The 22372-nt window shown below is 34.4% G+C and overlaps 4 protein-coding genes across 8 annotated transcripts; 2 read left to right on the plus strand and 2 right to left on the minus strand.

Annotated features, from left to right (window-relative positions):
• Window positions 1-350: 350 nt before the first annotated feature.
• LOC105672463 (prion-like-(Q/N-rich) domain-bearing protein 25) lies at window positions 351-2426 on the minus strand. The gene is made up of 6 exons (XM_012367406.2): window positions 2266-2426; window positions 1648-1788; window positions 1252-1380; window positions 1013-1156; window positions 702-818; window positions 351-614 (listed from the first exon to the last, which is right to left on the minus strand). Exons 1-6 carry the CDS (start codon window positions 2333-2335, stop codon window positions 547-549), a joined length of 669 nt encoding a protein of 222 aa, XP_012222829.1. The 5' UTR covers window positions 2336-2426; the 3' UTR covers window positions 351-546.
• Window positions 2427-3770: 1344 nt separating this feature from the next.
• LOC105672643 (prion-like-(Q/N-rich) domain-bearing protein 25) lies at window positions 3771-8805 on the plus strand. Its single transcript, XM_012367717.2, has 7 exons — window positions 3771-4040; window positions 5388-5546; window positions 5701-5835; window positions 5993-6130; window positions 6455-6727; window positions 6875-7024; window positions 7169-8805. The coding sequence occupies exons 1-7, from the start codon at window positions 3974-3976 to the stop codon at window positions 7240-7242; spliced, it is 996 nt and encodes a 331-aa protein (XP_012223140.2). The 5' UTR covers window positions 3771-3973; the 3' UTR covers window positions 7243-8805.
• A 1339-nt stretch (window positions 8806-10144) lies between these two features.
• On the plus strand, window positions 10145-16873 carry LOC105672641 (prion-like-(Q/N-rich) domain-bearing protein 25). Of its 5 annotated transcripts, none has more exons than XM_012367712.2 (9): window positions 10180-10301; window positions 12872-13353; window positions 13827-13955; window positions 14730-14870; window positions 15203-15331; window positions 15485-15742; window positions 16013-16108; window positions 16194-16265; window positions 16433-16873. In XM_012367712.2, exons 2-9 carry the CDS (start codon window positions 13209-13211, stop codon window positions 16498-16500), a joined length of 1038 nt encoding a protein of 345 aa, XP_012223135.1. In that variant the 5' UTR covers window positions 10180-10301; window positions 12872-13208; the 3' UTR covers window positions 16501-16873. The 5 variants fall into 5 exon arrangements, with proteins under 5 accessions (XP_012223138.1, XP_012223135.1, XP_067210415.1 ...); XM_067354314.1 differs by having other exon boundaries at window positions 10234-10508; XM_012367711.2 differs by having other exon boundaries at window positions 10234-10502.
• On the minus strand, window positions 16817-20467 carry LOC105672640 (glucose dehydrogenase [FAD, quinone]-like). Its single transcript, XM_012367709.2, has 5 exons — window positions 19009-20467; window positions 18502-18857; window positions 18058-18411; window positions 17518-17888; window positions 16817-17426 (listed from the first exon to the last, which is right to left on the minus strand). The coding sequence occupies exons 1-5, from the start codon at window positions 19584-19586 to the stop codon at window positions 17073-17075; spliced, it is 2013 nt and encodes a 670-aa protein (XP_012223132.2). The 5' UTR covers window positions 19587-20467; the 3' UTR covers window positions 16817-17072.
• Window positions 20468-22372: the final 1905 nt, after the last annotated feature.

A 22372-nucleotide genomic window follows, 5' to 3' on the forward strand; every position in this document is an offset into this window, starting at 1 on the left:
TTTAGTTTTATCTAAATGATAACGCTTTCGTGTTAGAGTCGGCAGGCGCATTTCTAGATTTCTTCATTTATCTCCGGGCCCCTTGGATAGTAACAAAAAATTATTCAGCTCTGTCGGTCTTTAATAAATTTTGTCTGCGATTATATACATATCTTTTTCTTGCTTTATATATTTAAAAATATTTCTAATTATAGAATTTAAAGAAATTACAAGGAAAATGCAGAAAGCACAATTGAAAAAATCGACTCTGTCAAATATATGAAATAAATATTTCTATTTATTTACATATTATGTAATTTTTTTTCTATTATTTTACAGACATAATTTTATTATATTCTTTTCTTAAATAGTTTTCTAGTTTAATAGGCATTTATTAAAAGTACAAATACAATATAAAAAATGATATGAAGGGAACATGTTAGATATTCATGTTATAAATTCGAAGGTGTAATTTAATGATTACTCTGACTATCTTAATCTTGTGTGTCAATAATGGTATTGTAAAACTAATTAAAACACAATTGAATAATTTATATTTGTTAATCGCTATTGAGCGATTCGTTGTAGCAACCACGACATTGTGACGAGTGTTCCGGCAGCCGTGATCAGCGAGCCTAGAAAAGAGAGCAATAACTTGAGCAACTTGAAAGACTTGCGTTTCACCGAATTAGTTTGTAACGATGCAATTAAGCGTAATTAACCTTTGGCACACGACTCCCCTTCTTTACACACACATTGATGATTGTCACATTTCAGCGTATCCAGAGTCATGTCTTTTATATAGCATTCATAGTCATCATCACAACTATTGTACAAATCTAAAAAAAAAAACATACATATGTTAAAAATATATAATACTCATTATTTACTTTTTTTATTTTACTATACATTTTTCTTAATTTTTTAAATATATTTTAAATTAAAATTAAAATTTTTTTATTTTAATCTTCTTTTTTCTTATCTCCTTTTGCGTCTTAATCTATCGATTTTTTGTCAATAAAGAAAATATTACCTCGGCTCAGAATGCAGTTTCTTGTTTGGTTTACAAAATGATATCCCGTATAACACTCGCATTTTTCGTTGATGCACATTGCGAAATTGAAGCTCTCTTGACACACCGTGTTTACTTGGCAGCGATCGCCAATCTTAGCAGGTCCTGTAATATTTTTTTTAATTATGAATTAAATTCAAACGGTATAATGAATTTTTCATCATTCTTCTTTATATTACTGTAATAAAAAGCATACTCACGGCTAATGCAATTTGAAGAATTACCGCTGTCTAAAAAGAAATCATCTTTACAAGCACACGTGCCTTGTCTGCATTCACCATTTGCCATCGTTTGACACGCTATGTTATTTTCGCAGCTCAATCCAACGGCTGTAGTTATTCAAAGAAAGATAAAAATGCCGATATTAAAAAAATAAATAAATATAAATTTAACATCTAGGCGTATATATATCTTAAGGCGATTATTCATCCAATGATAGAATCAATGTATAAATCTTGTATAAAAATTTGAAAAATCCAGAATTGTGTTTTAAAGTTAATGTATACAGAGCTATTTCTCGCGACGGATGTTAACTCGCTTTTGCGTAACACCATCCGATTGTCTTCTACACAAAAAATATTGTCTAGGAAACTCACTGGCGATGCACATTGATTTATCGGGACTTGGTGAGTAATAAGGATCGCACGAGCAGGTCTGCTGCCAGCGACAAAATGCGTTTGCGATACAATCGATGTCCCTTTGGCATTTCTCGCCGACCAACGCAAAGGTATGCCCCGCTAAAACAAGCAACAGTTTTAATTAACACCGATGATCGATCAATTGATAGAAAAGTACTTGCGAATTAAGGAACGGTCTAATAATTTTTATCTATCGCAGTTTGCTATCAGTAATACATCGATAACAACTTCAAGTGGCGTAATAAACTAAAAGGCGCTTAAAAAAGAAAACCGTCTGAGAAAAATATATCTAAAAGATAAAAATCTGTTTTGTAAACATCAAAAATGTTTAAACATTTAGAGTTTCTCTCAAATGTGTAAAAGATGTTCGAAAAACTAGAATTTTCTCTTAAAATCTCTTAAAAGCATCTAAAAAATTAAAATATTTCTTTAAATATTTAAATTGTTTTTAAAAATATTTAAAAAATTTATAATCTGCATCTACTTAAATCTTTTAGATATATTTTTATTGTCTGGAACGTAATGAGTTTTATGTTGCGGAATATTTGCGCGATAATTTATAAAGACAAGACTCACTATTCTCCTGACAGGTGGAATAACCAGCAAGCGCGCAGAAAAGGAAGAATATGCAGATGAGAAGCATCATTGGAAATCGTCGAAATCGACGTTCAGGTGTGAACGTGAAACATATCCAGGTGACTGCCAGATAACGAGCTCATATACGCACCTTGCGCTACGTTCTACGCCCTCGTGAGATAAATGTCTTATCTCTAGACGGATATCTAGTGATATCCAGTCCGTGAATCAGAGGTTTCATTTATCGAGCAAAATGCGTCCGTCATCATCGCCAATCTAAGAGCGGTGTGAGTGAACGCTTTAATTTACTTTTATTTCAAACGAGGAACGCGAAAGTCACTTTTATTTTCGACCGCGCTTGATGATTTATTTCGCTAATTTCGGGCGGAAAAAATATTTCAAACAATGAATGTGCCTGAAGCCGCAATATAAATTGCTGTTTATGAACAATATTAAAACCGCATATTGATTTTCTATTATTGTTACGTAAAGTAAAAATAAAAGCACGTTGCGTCGTCGATTTATGAATATGCTGCGTATAAAGTGTTTGCGCGTTAACATTATTTATTATGATAAAATCCTATTGACTTCATCCACAGCTTAGAAAAGCGATATAATACTATATTATTATAAAAATATTATTATAATCATCACTCTAGTTTTTTAAATTTATTCAATTAAAAGTAGTGCTATGAAAACAATAATTCTGCTAATTCGACTTTATTCAATGCGCTTTTTTATTATGGTTACTATGTGAAAAACGTGGCTTTACATCCACTTATATTCGTGTGGAACTTTACATACATCGTCTAATTCGTAGTGACGATTTGCATCACAAGTTACATTCTTCTTAGTTTGTCCGATTGGCAACTCAAATGTGATGTGCGAACGCATCATATCAAAATGCTAATACGGAAATTACAAGGAAATGAAGCAAATGTGTTAAATACTTTGGTATATTGCGGCAGCTGTTGGCTTAATAACGACAGAGAATCTCTATAAGCAGTGTTTAATATGTATATGCAATATTTAAATGTGCTTTGCACTATTATAAAATTATAAATAAAAAATTCCATCTGAAATTCCTTCGCAATTTATAGATCGTCCTAAATTAATTAACAACGCAACAGCAAGATTCGCAAGATTTAGAACTTTATTTATTCGAGTTGAAAACAGACGCGTCTTTTTCAAGAATTAACAGAAAAACTGGAGGTAAAATAATTAACAAATTATCTTGCCCGGTATAATAAACAAAGGAATGCGGAATAACGATCCTGTAAAACGCAATTATAACAGCGATAAATGTCTGTAATATCGGAGAATTTAATTAGCGTACTTTTGTGTCGCGTTCGCGAGCGTGGCTCGCGCGCGAAAATGCCGATCAGATTCATCGGTATACTCGGACGTATGGAAGTCGAGAGAAAATTAACGACACGATGGTGGGAGAATAGAGGGGACGGGAGGAAACAAACACAGAAATGTATTGTGGACACGGTCGCGGGGTGAGAGACAATAAACGGGACGAGCAGAGACCTTCGGATACTCGGCACTGCGGATTCGTCAGTTTGCCAGTTGCACGCGGCTGCTAATGCTGGATCGTAAGCCGATCGCAGAGCAATTTGAGCGATTAAAAGGAGGTTAGAAATCTGGTGATCAAGAGTATTGTAATTTATTAGTCACACTTAGAAATAGAGATTATTTATTCAATATGAAGATATACGTAGTTCTAAGCGCGATTATGCTGACGGTCAGTTATGCCAGTGGAGACAAAATCAGTGAGTATACTAAAATATTTTCTCCCAGAATTAACACAATTGAATCGCTTTGCTAATCATTTCATTCAATTCCATTCGCAAAATTCATTCGCAACACGATTGTAGAGACTCGTCGGATTTTCGCGCTTCGCGAGGCGCATATGGAAGCATGTTCGCTTGATACAATTACAGAGAACGAGGAATTAATGTTTACGCTGTCGTGTAAACATCGCGTTCCAATACTTGAGTACAGGTGACCTCTTCTCCCGGGAAAGTTTCCTTCGACATTTATATTTCGCGTCTTTCTTCAAACTTTCGCTAAATCTAAATTTCACGTGTCCGTAATTTTCATATTGTTATTAATGGAGTTCATAAAGAAATAATAATTTTGCAATTATTAAAAGCAACATACTGTAAACAGTGTATTAGACTTTTCGAGTCGTCATTTTCAGATTTTTTCATTAAAAAAAATGACGTTAAATTGATGAAAGATTTCGTGGGTGAAAGATCCGGATCACTTTGCATAGTTAATTATTATAATACTTGACTTGTCTGAGCATAAAATTTTACACAAAATGCTCTACTTTTAACGATTATGATTTACGATACACAGATTACAACAATGTAGCATTTTCTTATCAAAGACCAAGACGCGGAGCACGCGTTTGCTTATCGTCGGATACATTTCTAACGACACATATCCTTAACATTTAAGTAAAACATTCTCTAATTAAAATTGCTCACCTCTTTAAATACATCTTATGAACGTATACATATTTCTCAACTGTTTAATGACGTTGGACAAAATTTTCATTATGTGTTTTCGTTATATGTGTTATTAACTCATTTATTAAATCGCAATTTACTATGACACGTGAACATCATAATTATACACGTGCAATTCATCACTTATCATAACATTAACACGTGTTACTCGTTTCTATTCAGTAACAGTTGCGGAATATTCAAATATTAATGTTTTTTTTCTGGATATCGAGGATGCTATTTATTTTTGCCAGAAATCTTACAGAAATCTTGTAAACATGCGATTAGTTCACACATGTTCAAGTTGAAATATTTTAAATTTTAAATCCTTTTAATTAAATCAATCATTGCAGAAAATATACAATCGTTAAGTTTTATTAAAGGAAATGGAGAAATTAATTTATCGCTTTTTAAATAATATTATAAGAAATTTAAAAATATATAGTGAAGAATATTCGCACGGAGGATTATGAATAATTTTTATAACGGAAGATTTGATAATAAACAACTAATAAAATCGGCGTCTTATCGCTGAGATAAGTGCTTCCGTATTTGTAATACATTTCCTCATTTATGACTGCTTTTGAAACGATTCGATTGCAGCCATTTCTATTCCATGCAGAAACACGACAGAATGTAGAAACATGACGATACGTCTTCCGAACGATGCTTTTTGCAAAGATGGATATTGCATGTGCCCTAATGCAGACAACGGAGTTAGCACTTGCTTTACCGATATGCATGCACCGAATAAAACTTCAGGTGATACAATTGCAAACAACCAATATATTTTCCAAATTAAATATATTATAAATAAATATATTTAAATATATTTAACTTGAATATATATTGTGCTTTTTGCGCTGTTTACTGACTTTTTCGATATGCAACTATTCATAAAGTAATTCTTTTTCAGGTCCTCTGCTCTATAAGCAATGCACGCACGCTCAAGATTGCAATTTCGAGGGTGGGCATTGTAACACTACTAGTAGACAATGTGCTTGCTTAAAAGATTATCTGCCGGCGAGCAACAAGCTTCATTGCATTAAAAGTAAGTGGGGAAAAATAGAAAGATTCTTGTTTCTCATGAAAAATAAAAGAGACAGTAGAAACTTTTTCTTTAAGTATAAATTGATATTTTTTAATCTATGATTTACAGCATTAAGCTAAAATTTATATTATCAATTTATATTACTTTTGTTTAATAGAGATTTTTTCGTTCGACGCCTCTTGCAAAGATAAAAATCAGTGTTTAGCGTTTTCGGCGAACAGCTCTTGTGAGTCTAATAAATGCGTTTGCGTGCCTTCTTATCATTACGTAGACAACGCATGCTGGAAAATGGCCCGTAAGTGCTATAATAATCTATTTGTTACAAAGAAAGCGACTATAAATAAGGAACTTCTTTTTGCGACATAAAGTAACTTTTATCGTTTTTACTACAAAAATTATTTTTATTGCAATTATTATTTTGTAATTTTTGATTAAATTTAAAATATTAAAAATTATTTATAAAATTGAGTAATTTATTCCATAAAATGGTTTTTCTAAGAAAAATTGAATATTTCCTTAGAAATTTATTTTTGCATCAGTTTTTTCCGTGCAGTTCGCAACCGATTTGCGATTTATTTACAATGTGATTTCGGAATAATTAGCGTAATCATAATTGCAGCATACAATGAGTCTTGCACAACAGATCAAGAATGTTCCCACATCGAAGGTGCCATATGCATAAATAATACGACATGTGATTGTGCGGCTGAAATGGTGTTGAACGAAGACGGCAAAAAGTGTTTGAGCGCTGCAAAAGCGATTGACGACGAATGTACGGAATCGGTGCAATGCACAGCGACATTTGAGCACTCATTGTGTCTCGACAAGATGTGCAAGTGCGACGAGGAGTATCATTACGAACATAATCTATCGAGATGCTTTCCCAACAAAGGTATTCGAATTTTCTTCATAAATTTTTGATTCAAGAACTGTTAGAAAACTTAAGTGTTATTTTGCGCCTGCAAAAAAATATCGCACAAGATAAACATTGCCAGGAAACGCATTACAATTGCTAATTATAGCTTATATAATTTTTCAGGAATTGGCGATGATTGCGCAAATAATTACGAGTGTTATCAGGCAGAAGATTATGAGAAAGATCCTTCGATCAAGTCTGTGATATGCAAAGCCAACAAATGTACATGCGACGATCATTATATTAGGGAAAATGATAAGTGCGTCAGTGCTGGTTCGTAAAAAAAAAATAATTCCCTAATATGTTTTACAAAACGTTAAATTAAATATTTTATTAGCTTAAAAGAAATTATTTTATCTTTTTTGACTTTATCCGCTTTAAAAAAAAACTCTTACTTAGCACAATTTACACTTTTAGGCTCAATGTCCATGGCATCCTTGCCAATAATCATGTCTGTGATATCGCTGATTTACAGCATCTTTTTCTCGTAAAACTCTATCAGCCGCAAAATACAAATTTACAGAAGGAAACCACTCGTCGTAAGTGAATAGAATCTCGTTAATCCTATATTTTGATGTGATAAGAACTTAATAATTTATCCTAAGTAGGAACAAACGGCGTTGTACCTAAAACAAACTTGATCCGTAGATTTTGTTTATTATAAATTGCAATTACTCATATTATCATGAGAAAAACTCATGAAATTCTCACAAATAATAAAAATATTGTACATTAACGTGCGCTAGATTCAACAACTGGTACCTCAAAAAAATAAGATATATAATAGCACGAATTTTCTGCATAAATGTGTTCATGTGTGCATGTTTGAAAGTCTCATGCTATAGTTCAAAAACAAGGGAAAAAAATAAAAAATAATAAATAGATGAGATATTACGAGCGTCATGTCCAGAGTGCGATAAAAAATTACAATTTGTGTGTTTTGATGGTTGTTTGTAGTAATATATTTAAAAAATATCTAATATAATGTATTTATAGTAATATTTAAAAAATAAAATAGATTAGCGCAATTTTTTTAAGCGCGATATGAAAATCAATTGTTCTCGATTGTTATTTTTTTGAAGGTTGAGACTAGTATGAGCCAATTTATTTTCGAATGTAATTCAATTTTTCTAATTATATTATTACAGGACCTAATCAATTAAAGAATATTTTACGTATTTTATTTTTTATAATACAATTTGATGCAGAATACAATATTTTTTTAGTCACTTCAATATTACAAAACATTTTAATGAGTTCTCTTCTAGTTGATTCTAATTCCTTAAAAACGATGTGTTTAAGCAAGAACCTGTTTTATTAAAGAATTAGTGTTGACAAATTCCGCAAATGTAAATTCAAAGATTCTGTAATATTAGAAGGACTATATAAGTTTTCAAATATTGTTATTTTTTATATTAAATTTTATTGCAAAAATAAAATACGCGTAAATATATTTTAATTTATTAAATTCTTTAAAAAATATCATTATCAATTTTTTTTATATTTATAAATTTTCTATAAAAATTTGCTTTGTTAAAAAATTCAGATACTCCATTTTTGTAATTGTGTAATTGTGTAATGATATTGATATCATTATAAAATAAAAAATTGTTTTTAAATAAATATTAATCGAAAGGCTCTTGTCAGTATAATGAACGTACACAACAACGGTTTGTCTCGTACTGGCTTTTTCCTTCAAAATTGCTAGTTTAACGTAACGAATCTAAATAGTTTAAGTAATTAATTTATTATTATTTTTATTTTTATTTTTAAACGCGAAGGCTTTAATGCATTTTCCGAAATAGTTCTGTAAACAGATTGTGAAAAGAATAATGAGAACCATACAAACATTCAGTATTCGTTTAATTTATAGTCATCGTGAATGAAATTGAAAATCGGAAATTACTTGGAGCCTTGGTAAAAATGAAGAACTTGTATTATATGCACCATAATATTTTAAGAACTTTTTATTGTGTTATTTTTGCGTTTATTAAATTAATTGTTGATAATAAGGCAACAGAATTAATGACAATAAAATCTTTATTCTTTCAATATTTATAATCAGTCTATCTATGTAAGAATGTATCTGTGATCCGGTTTTAAAAAGACCAACGTCCAATTTTTTACACTGAATGAATTATATATCAAATTATTTTGTTACATATTTATTGTATAATAGATATTATAAATTATAAATAGTTTTAATTTAATTATATTATACAAATAATTAATATGCGCTTGTACCTCGCGATCAGATTTTAATCTCATTTGGGATCAATTTGACGAATTTATAATTAATTCTTTTCTGTTTTTTAATTTTAACTCATAAATAATTAATATTCAAAATTTAGCAATTTTTGCAAACAACGAAATATAATTAGATTAATAATAAATTTAGATATCACTTGAAATAAAAAATACATAAGTAAAATATTTACATTTTATTAACCCAAAAAGATACAACGAGAATACAGAAAAGAGAGTAAAAATTATATTACAAATATATACAATGTACATTTTATAAAAATATCAACACAATTTTAAATTCAGCATAATTAAGAGACAACGAGCTCGAAATTATTTAAACGTTAAATTTTATAACAGATGCGAATACGTGTGTTTTCTTTTCTTTATATAAGCCAAGCTTATTTTTTCACCCAGTAAGATGCGTTTGTAAAAACACTTGTAACATTACCTTCATGCCGAATGTGTTTGGAAATAACTAGAGATTTGCATAATACCTTTCGGCATTGTATTCTCATGCTTTTTCTCTAAGAGCCGCACAAAACACACGAGTATACCGTGCAACGATGTTTTGTATCATTCAGTAGATTTATTTTTTCTTAACACACACGTAATTTATGCTGATATTAGATTGATTCATTGATTCATGCTAATTTTTAATGGATTTTAAATCTAATCAAAAAGATATATTATCCTTTTTATTGCATAAAATACAAATAGCCGCGTGCATCGTTTCTAGCTCATAATTTTGAAATATTATTTTAAGATATTCAAGTCACACATTTCCGATAAAAAATCTGGATAAAAAACAGAAAAAGACCGCGACAAAAAAACTCGACAAGCTTACAATTATTATTCTCACTTCTCATACATTTTGGAAGAAATAAAACTTGACAGAACGACACGTTTTAGTAAAAAGAAAAGTATCTTATAAAAAACGTTTATTCATCGATAAGAGGCTCAATTTTAACACTTCGTATTCTAGTCTTTATTCAGTCATTTAGATGATAAATAAGAATTATCGAGGAAGACTTATCAGTTCAAAGACACGATTGGATAAAATCGTGTGATAAGAACTAAATCGATCGCAGCTGCAGCTCGTATTTTCGCGAGATTCTTTAACTGGGATTCAAAGTCGATTCAAAGGATAAATCCTTCGAGGGAATGACGGTAGAGTTGAAGAGCCAGCCGAGACGTTCTCCAATGAGGGAGCTGCGGAACGTTCTACTGCCGATCATACTCTGCTTCGTTATACGGAGTGCAGTCGCCGACGCGCACGGCCAGAGCAAACGTCTGTCTCGCCGACGTGAGTGTAAAAGTCGAGTGTTGTACAAAAGTTACCGGGAGATTGGAGAGAAATATCGGGAAATTTTACGCGAAAATTGCGGATATTGATAGAGAAAAGTAGCTGCGATATTGCAGCAAAAAATATAATTAATGAGCATCGAGAAAAACGTCTAAAAAAAATGTCTTACAAATAAAATTACTTCAGCAACATAAAATTATTGTGAGTGTAAGAATCGAATGTTGCGAAGCAATCAAGTATATTGAAAGATATCGCGCAAAAGTTGTGTAAATTGATATACAAATGCGGTTACAATATCGCGCAACCAAAGATATTAAATAATTTTTTTAAAGTTAATTGAAAACTATGTCTTTATGCAATACATATTAATAATTTAATCGCGAATATGTAAATATTGAATAATGCTAAAAATTTAGAGGAATTTTTAGTTAAAATTATGTAAATTAAAATTGAAATTATAATTGCGATGTCAAAACATTAAAAAATTCCGAAAAATTATCGTGACGTGCGATGTAATATTTATAAAATCAATCGAATTATACATTAACACACATAATAATAAAAAAAATATTATCAATAGTATTTAATCGTATTACTTAAGCGATATGATCGCAAAGCGTCGGTGAATCATCGTAACAGCAAAAGTGTCCTAGTAAAGTTTTCGTCATCTGACCCTGCTTTCTAGATCAATATCACAAGCGGCTTGCGTCGATATGTTTTTAAAAATTATTTCACATAAGAGCGCGTAAAAAAATAATATTTAATGTTGTTTCGACAAAATGTCAAATTGCAATTTCGTAAAAACGCAAAATATTATAAAACAAATTATTGTATATCGCAAGAATTAAAGCGCATTTAATTATTTTTTAATGCATGACATGCTTATACTGTGCTAATTTGCGGAATTTGATTGAAAAATAATTGGGCTTAATTGGATCAATTGATAAATTGGTTCAAAGAAACAAATAAAATGGTTTCCACTAGATTGAACTGTCGTGCTTAAATGCATTTAAGAAAGAAGTTCTGGGCAAGATGCGGATTGTTTGAAAGGTAGAATTTTTATGACCCAGAAATCTTTTCCTCTCCTTCGTGAGGAATCGCGAAGATCGTGAAGTCGTGGGGACCGGATCTACGCTTCTGGTTCTCACAGTTAGGTGAATGTCGAGTAGAACTGCTCATAATTAAAGAACAAAGAGAGGGGCTCCGTTTCCTTTTCTTGCTTGTTATTCCGATTTAACAATGCGTTTTGGAGAAGTGGGATTACGGCATACCGAGTCTTCAACAAAGCTTGCAGTATGCAGAAATAACCGTTTGCACTGCACAAATAACGTCGGACATCATTAAATCGAAGCGCTGTAAAATCCACTACCGCTGTAATTATATTCATTATCATCGACGTTATTATCATTATTCTCTAATTGCAACGGCTCATTTAATTGATTAATCTTTTTCAGAGAACTCTTTTTTTATTCGAGTTGATGACAATGCGAATCTCCCGTTATCACGCTTCAATTCGCAACAAATTAAAATTTATTACACAAAATATTCGAATAATTTTTACTGAATACAACGCTCGTAACAATGATTTCCGCTGTTATACATGTAGCGCAATGTTGCGCAACGCAAACCCAAACTATAGAAACGTAGGGCGCTAAACTTGTTCGTTCGGCACGATCGACCTTCGGGCATTCACAGGATTGTCATTGAAATCCACAGCGCAGAGAACTTCGCCCACGTTTTGCGTCGATAGACTCAAGGCAACGAAAAAATTATTACTCGTTCTTTATTCTTTACAGACCCTCGTTTACGGGATAAAATCGTGAAAACGCAAAAATTACGAGTTTATAAAATAATGCGATATTCTTTATTAAAAATATATAGAATGTTTTTAAATTAAACTTTATATTTGTGGCGAATCAAAAGATCTATTTGATTGAAGTCTTTGTTCAATCTACGTCCTGAACAAATATAACGTTATATAATTCAATTCACACTTCCGCGTGTTCGCTGTTAGATGCTTCGACGTGCAATTCTAATTTATATCGAACGGGACCAAGATGCATTAGAACGACTTAGCACCTGTCACTTGTCAGTGACAACTCAGCGCATAAAATTATTTGAAATGATTATCGTCGATGAATGTGCAATATTTGCACGTTTAAATTAGATTCAATTCGTTACGGGACGCGGAAGAAGTCCGCTAAAACTGTGTTTTCCGACAGTCGCAATCGACGAAACAATGCGGTGCTATAGCGACCGAACTTGCACGCGACCGCTTGTGAATTAGAACATCTAAAATTAGACCCAACTAGAACTGCACGATAATGAGAAAATGTCGTGTGTTGTACCTTAACTTGAACTTGAAGTGGAAATATCTTGACATAAATCTATTCATAAATTGCAGAGCAAGAAAATATTTCTTTCGCTAAGAATTCATCAGTTTAGAAAGATTGATTTAAAAAATCAACTTTTCTCAAACAATCCAAATTGAAATGTCAAAGGTTTTCACATGACACGCGCAATATCTCGTAATTCGGACGAGAAAAAAAAAAGAAAGGATTAAATTGTAGAGTTTTCACCGACGCCTCGCCTCGAGTAGACGAAGAAGCGATCGAGATAAGCGGACGCGTCGAGGAGTCCGACGATGATTATGCAGGATACGCCTCGATGATGTCCGTCCGAGGGTGTTCCTGCCTACGATTGCGCAACGAACGAGCGTGGAAACAATGAGAGTGCCGTCGTAAGCTGAACGGAGTCCGCGGCCGATCGTGACGCGGCGGCCTTCGGCGCGATCGAATCGAGCCGGGCGATCTCCCGTGCTCTCGCGGGACCGAAAATGACAATAAGTCGGCCGGCGACGGTGATGAAACGTTTCGTACGCGGCGTTCGTCCGCCGTCATCGCGAGGATGACGAAGACGTGGACGGTAAGCGGCATCATGGGACTCCTCGTCCTCGTACCCGTTACCGTCTGCGCGACGATCACCTACGTCGACCACAGCGGGGACTCATCGTCGCGATGCGACGATCGCAGTAATAGTAATCGCAGAAATAGTAAGCAAACAGAGTTTAAATCAAACATTAACATCTCCGGCACCGCTAATTGACTCTATTATACGATCGCGAATTAGCTGCGAGAGCAGTGTACCGGAACACGCCGACACGCTGCCGCTAAAATATGACGATCCTTCTCTCATAAATTCTTCATGGATCGTGTCCAATCGATCGTTAGAGTAGTTATTGTGTCACGGTAAATTGAGCCAGCGGATAATTGAGCCGGTCGCTTCATCCGCTTAGCATCTCTCTTATTCTTTTATCTTTCAGTTCGATCGTGCTGTAAAAAGATTTTATCATTGTAAGCTTTTTTCTTTTATTGCGGATCAGTGAGTTGAAAACCAATAATAAGATTTCGACAGTAAAACATTGTAAGAAAAAATAAGTAAATTTTTTTAGAAATAAAGTTTGGTTTATATTTCGATTCATATAAATGATGTATTGTATTATAAACAAAGCAAATATTTTTTCAGAAACTTTCTCAACATGCAAATATGATGTCGACTGTATTGAAAACGCGTATTGCCGGAACCAGCAGACCTGCTCGTGCAAAGAAAATCACATCGAGTACAGGAGTAACAACAACTACAGATGTCTGAGAGGTACTTTGTTGTTTCTTCAAACACGATAATGCGCTTTTAAATCGGGAATTAAATAAAATTTTGGAAAAAATCCCGAGATAGCGAACGGTGCTCTAAATTCGAATCGCTGAATATTCGGGAACGATGTCATCGACCTCGAGAAATGAGATTCCGCGGAGATAGTCGTTCATCCCTGTTCCTATCCGTTCCTTTCTCACGGTCCCGTCTCACCTGGAGCGTGTCGCTCTCGCCGTGCTTGTTGGCCCGACAGAGATCACGAATGATTTCTATGAATAAGTCAAGACGGCGTAAATCCGTCGAAGTACAACCCTTTCGACACGATCGTGCGCTATCACAGACTTAACTAGACTGAAACGAAAATAAAAGCAAATTTATTTATTCATAAATAATTAATATTTAAATCATCTATGAAATTTCTTGAAAAAAATATTTAGCTTCAAAGTTGTGTAACTCGGACAAAAAAATTAAAGGAAAATTAAAAAAAAAAGTTGCAGTTTTCGATACTTATCATAAATTTTATGAGAAAATATTTTTATCGAGTATTTAACGCTGCGAATATTTAACGTGCATAATTTTAAAAACAAAACAATATATTCTTTTCTTGGGCTTCGAAGCGTAAGGATAAAAATTTTTTTAAACAGTTTAAAGCACGTGAAAGTACAAACTTCAAGTTTTTAAATTCACTTTAAGGTTTGAAAATTGCTCAATTTTATGTGTCTGAAAAGTGTTCCTTATTTTTTGTGAGATACCTGTAAAGAATTGTTATTTCAACAGTGGCCACTCACATTGGCGATCCCTGCGAGGAGGACATCCAGTGTGAGTTTACATTTACACCGCAATCGGAATGTCGAGAAGGCACTTGTCAATGCGCCCACGATTCTCACTTCACGGACGGGAGGTGTTACGAGTCCATTGGTGAGTATAGCTTTCCTGTGGGAAATATCCCAAGCCGTACTAGCCAACCCCTTCATTATGCATATTTATGAGAAAAATGAATATCTCACAATAATAAATTATAAGAAGAATAGAAATACGACGAAAAGTTTATTCAATGGAGAAGAAGTTACGAACAAAATCGTTATCAATTATGATAACTTTTTACCGATGATATTAATAATTCTCGTTACATATAATTTATTTATATTTATAGTATATGTTTTCAATGAAATTTAATACAAAAAATATTATTTAAATTAATGAACGTGTAATCGATCGACGCATAATTAATTATAATTGTATTTTTTTAGGTTTGGGAAAACGTTGTCGCTCGAATCGCAATTGTTATATTAAGAATACTTTTTGCGAATACGGTTTCTGCAAATGTGGGCTACGCCATCATGCAAATCCTGAGAACACCGGTTGTCTACCGAGCGCAAGTAAGTATATTTATAAATATTATTTCATATAAAACAAAATAAGCTAATTTATGAAATAGATAAATTATTCTGGGACGAAAAATACGATAAACGCGTACATTTTTAAATCAAGATAAAATTTAATTGTAAACTTTAAATCTATTTTTTCTTCAGAATTGGGCGAACTTTGCAAGAGCGACGACGAATGCATTGTGGAGAATTCGAAGTGCATAGAAAACAAATGTGACTGCAAAGTGAATTACGTGCTGGCCGAGAGCGGTCAGCGGTGTCTGAGAGTCGCTACCCAGATCGACGAGGAGTGCGAGCAGCAATCGCAGTGTCGATTCAAGCATAGCCAATGTAGCGTGAACAAAACGTGCGATTGCGTTGTTGGCTCGCATAGACGCGGTCATCTGTGCTTCGTCGATGTCGGTAAATACTCAAATACTCGATATTTACATGAAGTTAGTCTCAAAAAGCAAAATTTGAACAATTTTACAAACAAATTTTAATTTGGAAAAAATAATAAGAGTTTTGGATTGTTCCAAAATAACGCGCAAATTTCTTGTGTGATAAATAAAATTAAAAATTACATTCAAAAATGCAATTCAAATAACATACATTTAGTGTTAAATATAAATAAAAATGCGGATTTTTTAATTTTTTAGATCGATATGTAATAACTCTAAAATTTTGTTTTAGAATTAGGCGGCCGTTGTGAAATTCATCATCATTGTATCACCGGAACTTTCAAAGATTCCAATTTGACCTGGAAATCGAAAGTGGATTGCGTAGAAGGTACTGAATCATTTCTTAAATATTTAACTCAAATATTGGCTTATCGTAATCCAAAGATATTAAAAGAATGCAATCTTCTTCTTAGGCTTTTGTGCTTGTACCGAAGGCTATACATTGATGGATGAGCTGCAAGATTGCATTCAATTCAGCGATAATGGTAAAAATATTTATAATATATTGTATATATATAATTATAATGTGCACGACATTATTAAAAATTCCGTAAAAACGCGCAATGAATATTGATATACTTAAATCAATTTTTTTAATTAATCTAATTATTTATTTTATAAATTTTTTAATTGAATCAAATTTCTTTTATAGGTGCAACGATACGGCAGATACACGGAATACTCTTGATCATCTTTATCGCGAAATTTCTTGTGCGCTAAAGATGAATAACAAATATGTGTTCAGCACTTTTCATAAATTTATGAATTCACCAGTTTATTAATTTAAAATATTTAAATATAAATTAGCTGTAGCTTTATTAATTTATCTGATTTAGATGTATCATCGTATTTATTTAAATCGTGCTTAATGTAAATTTAGTACTTTAACTAGCAAGTATAAGCAGCCAAAGAGAAGCGGTGCTTTTACGAAAGCAGCGGATCTGTTAAATCATTAATGATACTCCTTTTTCTCGCACATTTTAATCAGTCATTGATTAGGCTACGTGTGAGCAAATCTTTTCACATACGTAAATCATCATGTATAATTGTGTTCTATTTTCGTAACAATAATACTTCACCGTGTTCCATAAAATATTTTCTACAAATATGATATTCCATCGTCCTTCCTCGACTCAAAGTATTGAGAGACTTTGCGACACAAAGACCAACGTTCCCTTTTAATGCACTCTTTTGTGAATCCACGGAAGTGATTTTTATTTCGTTTCACAATCTTTGGACCTTATCACTGTAACGCGTCCCACGTGTTACTTCACTTTCTTCCCACACATTTCTCACGGAACAAAATCTTTCCAGTCCTCCTTGATCATGTCGCTGGCTTTCTCGGCGATCATGTACGCCGGTGCATTCGTGTGACCGGCGATTAGGGTCGGCATCACGCTGACATCCACGACCCTGAGACCGTCGATCCCGTGCACCCGTAGCCTGTGGTCCACCACGCTCGAATTCCTTCGCGCGCCCATCCTACACGTGCCCGCGAAGTGACCCAAATTGGTGGTCACATGACGAGCGGCACAGGCCCAGTACGCATCGCTCTTGAAAGTTACGTGTTTGCATCCCGGAAACGGCACTGGCACTAGCGTGGCGTTGAAACGCTTGAACGCTCTCGTCGAAGCTACGTCGATTGCCTGCAGTGCGCGATAAAAAAAAAAAAAGATAATTAAAAATAAATCATTGAAAAATGCAACGTAAATATATTAATATAAGCAAGACGCTTACGATTTTTATTCCTTGCACCATTGTGTGCAGATCGTCCTCGTGATCATAATAATTGATATCCACGATCGGCGGATCCGATAGATTGGAACTTCTCAAGGTAATTCTGCCGCGACTCTTCGGCCGCAGAAGGATAGGGATAATCATGAAAGAGTCCAAGCCTTCGTAATCGCTGAAAACGTCCTCCGTAAATTCCTTCGATAATCCGAGCATGCTACGAAAACTACCGGAGACATCGCTGGCTAACGAGCTTGCACCTAACACTAGCTCGATATCGGGATAATCGTCTTCCGTTAACACTTCATTCGTGTAAGGATACGTCTCGAAGAAATCACGATTTTCGGTGATGGAAGTCACATTGGGAACAGTCCAAGCTGCAAAAGACAATACACAAAATGATTTCTGCATCAAATCACATGATAAATATCAAAGGATTACGAATTGAAAATAGTAAGAAATAAATTTTTAGAAAAAAATTAATTTTTTCGATTTATGTGTAAAAACAATTCGATTATCTGCCATTTTGCGATACAAAATCCTCACCAAGTTTTTCATTATTTTTGTGCTGGTTGTATTTAAGCTTTGAGTCTTTTCTCTGCGTTGCTATCAAATTGTCAGCCTTGGTATTAACGAAAGCTAACGCTTCGGCGCCTCCAGGTATCGTCAAAAAACCCGTCCCTTCTACCAGATATTTCAGGAAGTTCACTGGATTGAAGCCTTCGCGCGGTTCGATAGTCACGCTCTCGTTGACTAGAAATGTTAAAGCTGCCATGCTCACATGATCCTGTAAGTTAAATCCCACCGGAAGATCTTCAATTACAGGAATATCCAAGGAACTCAAATGATCCTTAGGACCTATTCCGGATAGCATCAGCAACTGCGGCGAGCCGAAAGCACCTGTTTAACAAAAAAATACAAAAATAGAACTTAATTAATCTGTTTATGAAAGAAATTAATTGTTTTTGTTGTAGAGTTTCTAATGCATACCCGCGCAAAGTATAATCTCTTTGGTAGCAGAAACAAAATATGTTTTATGGTTCTTTACGAATTGAATGCCAAGAGCCTTTTTTGTTTCTGAATGAACAACGATTTTGGTCACTGTCGAAAATTTCGACAAGTAAAAGTTCGCTCTGTCGCGAATCGGTCTAAGGAAGGCTTTATTGGCGCTAACTCTGTGACCGTTTCGCAAATTCGCTTGCACAGCCGAGAAGCCTATAAGCTTGTTGCTGTTGTAATCAACCAGATCGTAACCGAGCTCTTGGCCAGCCTTCAAGAAACGATCTCTCAGAGGAGTGGCATAAGGAGGAGTTGTGACATCCAGATATCCATTATATCCGTGATATCTAAAAAAAATTGTGCAACATAAGGCGATAAAAAGGAATAATATTGAATAATTTTGCAAAATTATAATAATATTTCAATTTAAATGAAGATTAAATCCACAATCTTTAAGATCACTGGCTCGCACAAGTATCTCGTAACTTCGCCGCGTACCTCGCATTTTTATCGATCAGCCTGCATTTCTCAGATTTTATGAAATAAGGTAGCACGTCCTTGTAGCTCCAGCCAGGATTTCCGAGTGCCTCCCAGCCGTCGTAATCGGCCGGCGCTCCCCGCGTATAGAGCATAAAATTCACCACCGAGGAGCCTCCGATCGCTTTGCCGGTTATAATTTTGCAGCGACCGTCGACCATCGACATGCAGTATCCGCCGCGGCCGTCCGCGTCCTGCGGCCGCGGCTCGGCCTGGAACTCGCGGACGTAGTCTGTGATGTGGAGGATCGGCGCCAGAAAGGGAATGTCCGTGAGAACGATCTCGTCCTTGCCCTGCTCGAGCAGCAGGACGTTCCAGTCGGGATTCTCGGTCAGGCGGTTCGCCAGCACGGATCCCGCCGAGCCGGCGCCGATCACGATGAAGGAATATTGCTTGGATATCACATCCTCGTCCTGCACCAGATCACTCGGCATCGGCGGAAATCCCGAGAAGAAGTGATATATCGTCTCGAGAATAGCCGGCGGCAAGATCGCGCCGGCGTATCCCAGAAATAAAATTATCACACAAACCTTGAACATTGCAGAACCGTTTTTCTTCCGCGTCAGATAATTGAAATATGCAGCTTTTTGCTGCAATGCGTGTGTTCTGATAAACTTGTGCAATGATACGTTGATTTCTTCTTCTTAGAAAGTTAAAACCTTAATATTAAATGTCGAGTCAAGATAGAAAGTGTTTCTATGATTCTTTGAATTTGTTTTCGAAGATTACCAGCTTTGATGCGTAACGATTTTTTAGAACATTTTTTTTTAACACCATTGAGTTTGTAGTAATCACAATTTGTTTTGTCAAGTCATTTGCTTGTCGCCGCTGTGTATGCTTCCAATTTTAATGCGTCGAGAAATTTATCGCGGTCTTTAACACATAATTTTTTAGATACAAATATTTTAAAATTTCACATTTTTTAAATACAATTTATAATATATATCGCGAGTAACTTTACAGGCACAGATTTATGTTTTCTCGTTGCCACCACAAATTCTAATTAAACACGACTGACACATGATTTCGAGCACCGACAATTCGCGACACACCGGACGACTTTATCTTGATCTCCAGGATGCGACCAATGTCAACGATCAATATCAACTGCAGTGCCTTACAAGATAGCACGGGAAAGACCCGCACATTTAAATAGTACAGGGTCGCGTCTACGTCAGTTGATGTCTGCTTGCAGATCTTACGATCATGATTGCACGATGAAAGAAGTGCGGAACGAATACTAATCATCCGACTTTAAATTATTGTTGTGGATGGAAAAAGAGCACCGTGAATTCAGGATTTTATCCGCCGCTCTGTGTGTGAGAAAGAACCAGGATGCCAATGATTCGTGAAGCCGAATAGTTGTAATGGACCTACCTTTATTTCCCAAGTGATCTCCTTTGATTTACACCTCGCTTCTGTAGAGTATTTTGCGCATTTGCGGAATCCCACGCAATAACGTGTCTCTTGACTTACTCTTAATGACGATCGCGCTGCCTAAGTCGGAGCGGTTTTTATACGGATCTTTTCCAGAGTGACGTAATAACGAAAAATTAGTCGCATTTTTGGTTCTTTTGCAAATAATCCTTCTGTTGCAACTACTTCGCGCTGGTTTCGCTGTGCGTTACGCGGTGTCAGTGGGACGCTAACTCTACATGTCAGCTACTCCCGAAACTTGCGCGTCGAAATATAGTTCAAATTAATGAATTTCGGTGAAAATTTTTAATGAATTTTAGGTGGCGATTTTAGACAATAATATCAACGCACCGGTGTCACTGAACGATTGCATCTTCTTTCCTGACGACAGATTCATAGCGAAGCACATAATCGGGTCCGCCGAACTCTCTTTCGTAACGATCCCAAATCGATAATGCATACTTATCCTAGGTCATTTAACTCAATTATCATTCTCTCACTTTTCTCTTTTTCTCACCTTCACTTTTTTCAAGATGTGATCTCGAAAAACCATTCGACAATTGTGAAGTATCTATAGAATTTCTTCTTTATATGATGCTTTATGCATTCCATCTTCTGCACGGAAAATATTATACCTTTTATATTTCTTTGATAACGCAAATATTTGCAAGCGTTTTTTAAATTGGCAAAATAAAACAATCACAACAGATGATTACACAAAACACAATTGTATATTTTTTCTTCGGCGTTCAGCGAATGTAAGCGCTTAGTAAGCAATTGGATTTTATTGGTGCATTTCAAAGTAATTACTATAAATATTTTGAAACGTACCAATAAAATGCAATTGCTTGCTAAGCGCTTTGCAGCGCATACTTCTGCTGAACGCACTTTGTTAAATAAAAAAATTAATAAATAATGTTTTTCATGTGCACAGATAAGTCGCTTCGTGTGATAAAGTTTTCCGAGTTCTATATTTTTATGAAAAGTCAAATTATTGACAGATAATACAAAAAGATTCGTGTTGATCTTACGAAAGTCGTTCCGATACTGAGATCGGCGAATTAAACCTTCGCGGTCATCTGCATTGCACAGTCAAAATTGGGTGAAAGAAAAAAAATGGCAAGGTCGACCACTTGTTGCGTTCGTTGCGTTCGTTGCGATTAAAACGATGTCAAAAGGTGTTACACAACTTATCAACGCTTTCCTTTGCGGTATCAATTAATGTATCAATTAATTTGTAGAATTTTAAATGTTTGTTTCATTTCAGACTTGTATTCGTTTCTATCTTTTTTCGGATTTAATGCTAGCATTTGGATTTAGACAAAAGAATTGTAAAAGAATTGATGTAAAAAAAATCGAATTAAAACAAATTTTAATTATAACAATTTTAATTATAATACAATAGAAAATTACAATAGAAAATATATGAAACATCATAGATACAGAATCAGAATAAAGATTCGCACTAGTATTTCAAACTTTTGATTTAAAGTCATAATAACTAACGCTCACGTAAACTGAGTTTCTAACCTTCGATCAAATAGAAAAAAATTCCATCAATGATAAATAGATAACTCATCAAGGTGTGGTGAGACACAGTGAAAATTCCAAAGACGCGCCGTATAAAATCGCAACAAAACCAGTCCTGTGTGACCTACATAAGTAATTACGAAATGCCTCCTGCATGGGGCACCTTGTATTCGCGACGATGGAAAACAAGAAAGTTATTCAATGCGTGCATCACTCAGTGCATATTGATAATTTCCATTTCCAAAATCTTGAAAAGAATTTTGTGCAAGATAGTATTTAAAAAATTCGAGCAGATAAACGAATTTCCGTATTCCGATCGATAAGCCCTACAATTCTGTGCATTAATTTCTCTCAATGATAAATTTACATTTTTCAAGTA

The sequence above is a fragment of the Linepithema humile genome, chromosome 4 (assembly GCF_040581485.1).
Source record: "Linepithema humile isolate Giens D197 chromosome 4, Lhum_UNIL_v1.0, whole genome shotgun sequence".
Lineage (NCBI taxonomy): Eukaryota > Metazoa > Arthropoda > Insecta > Hymenoptera > Formicidae > Linepithema > Linepithema humile.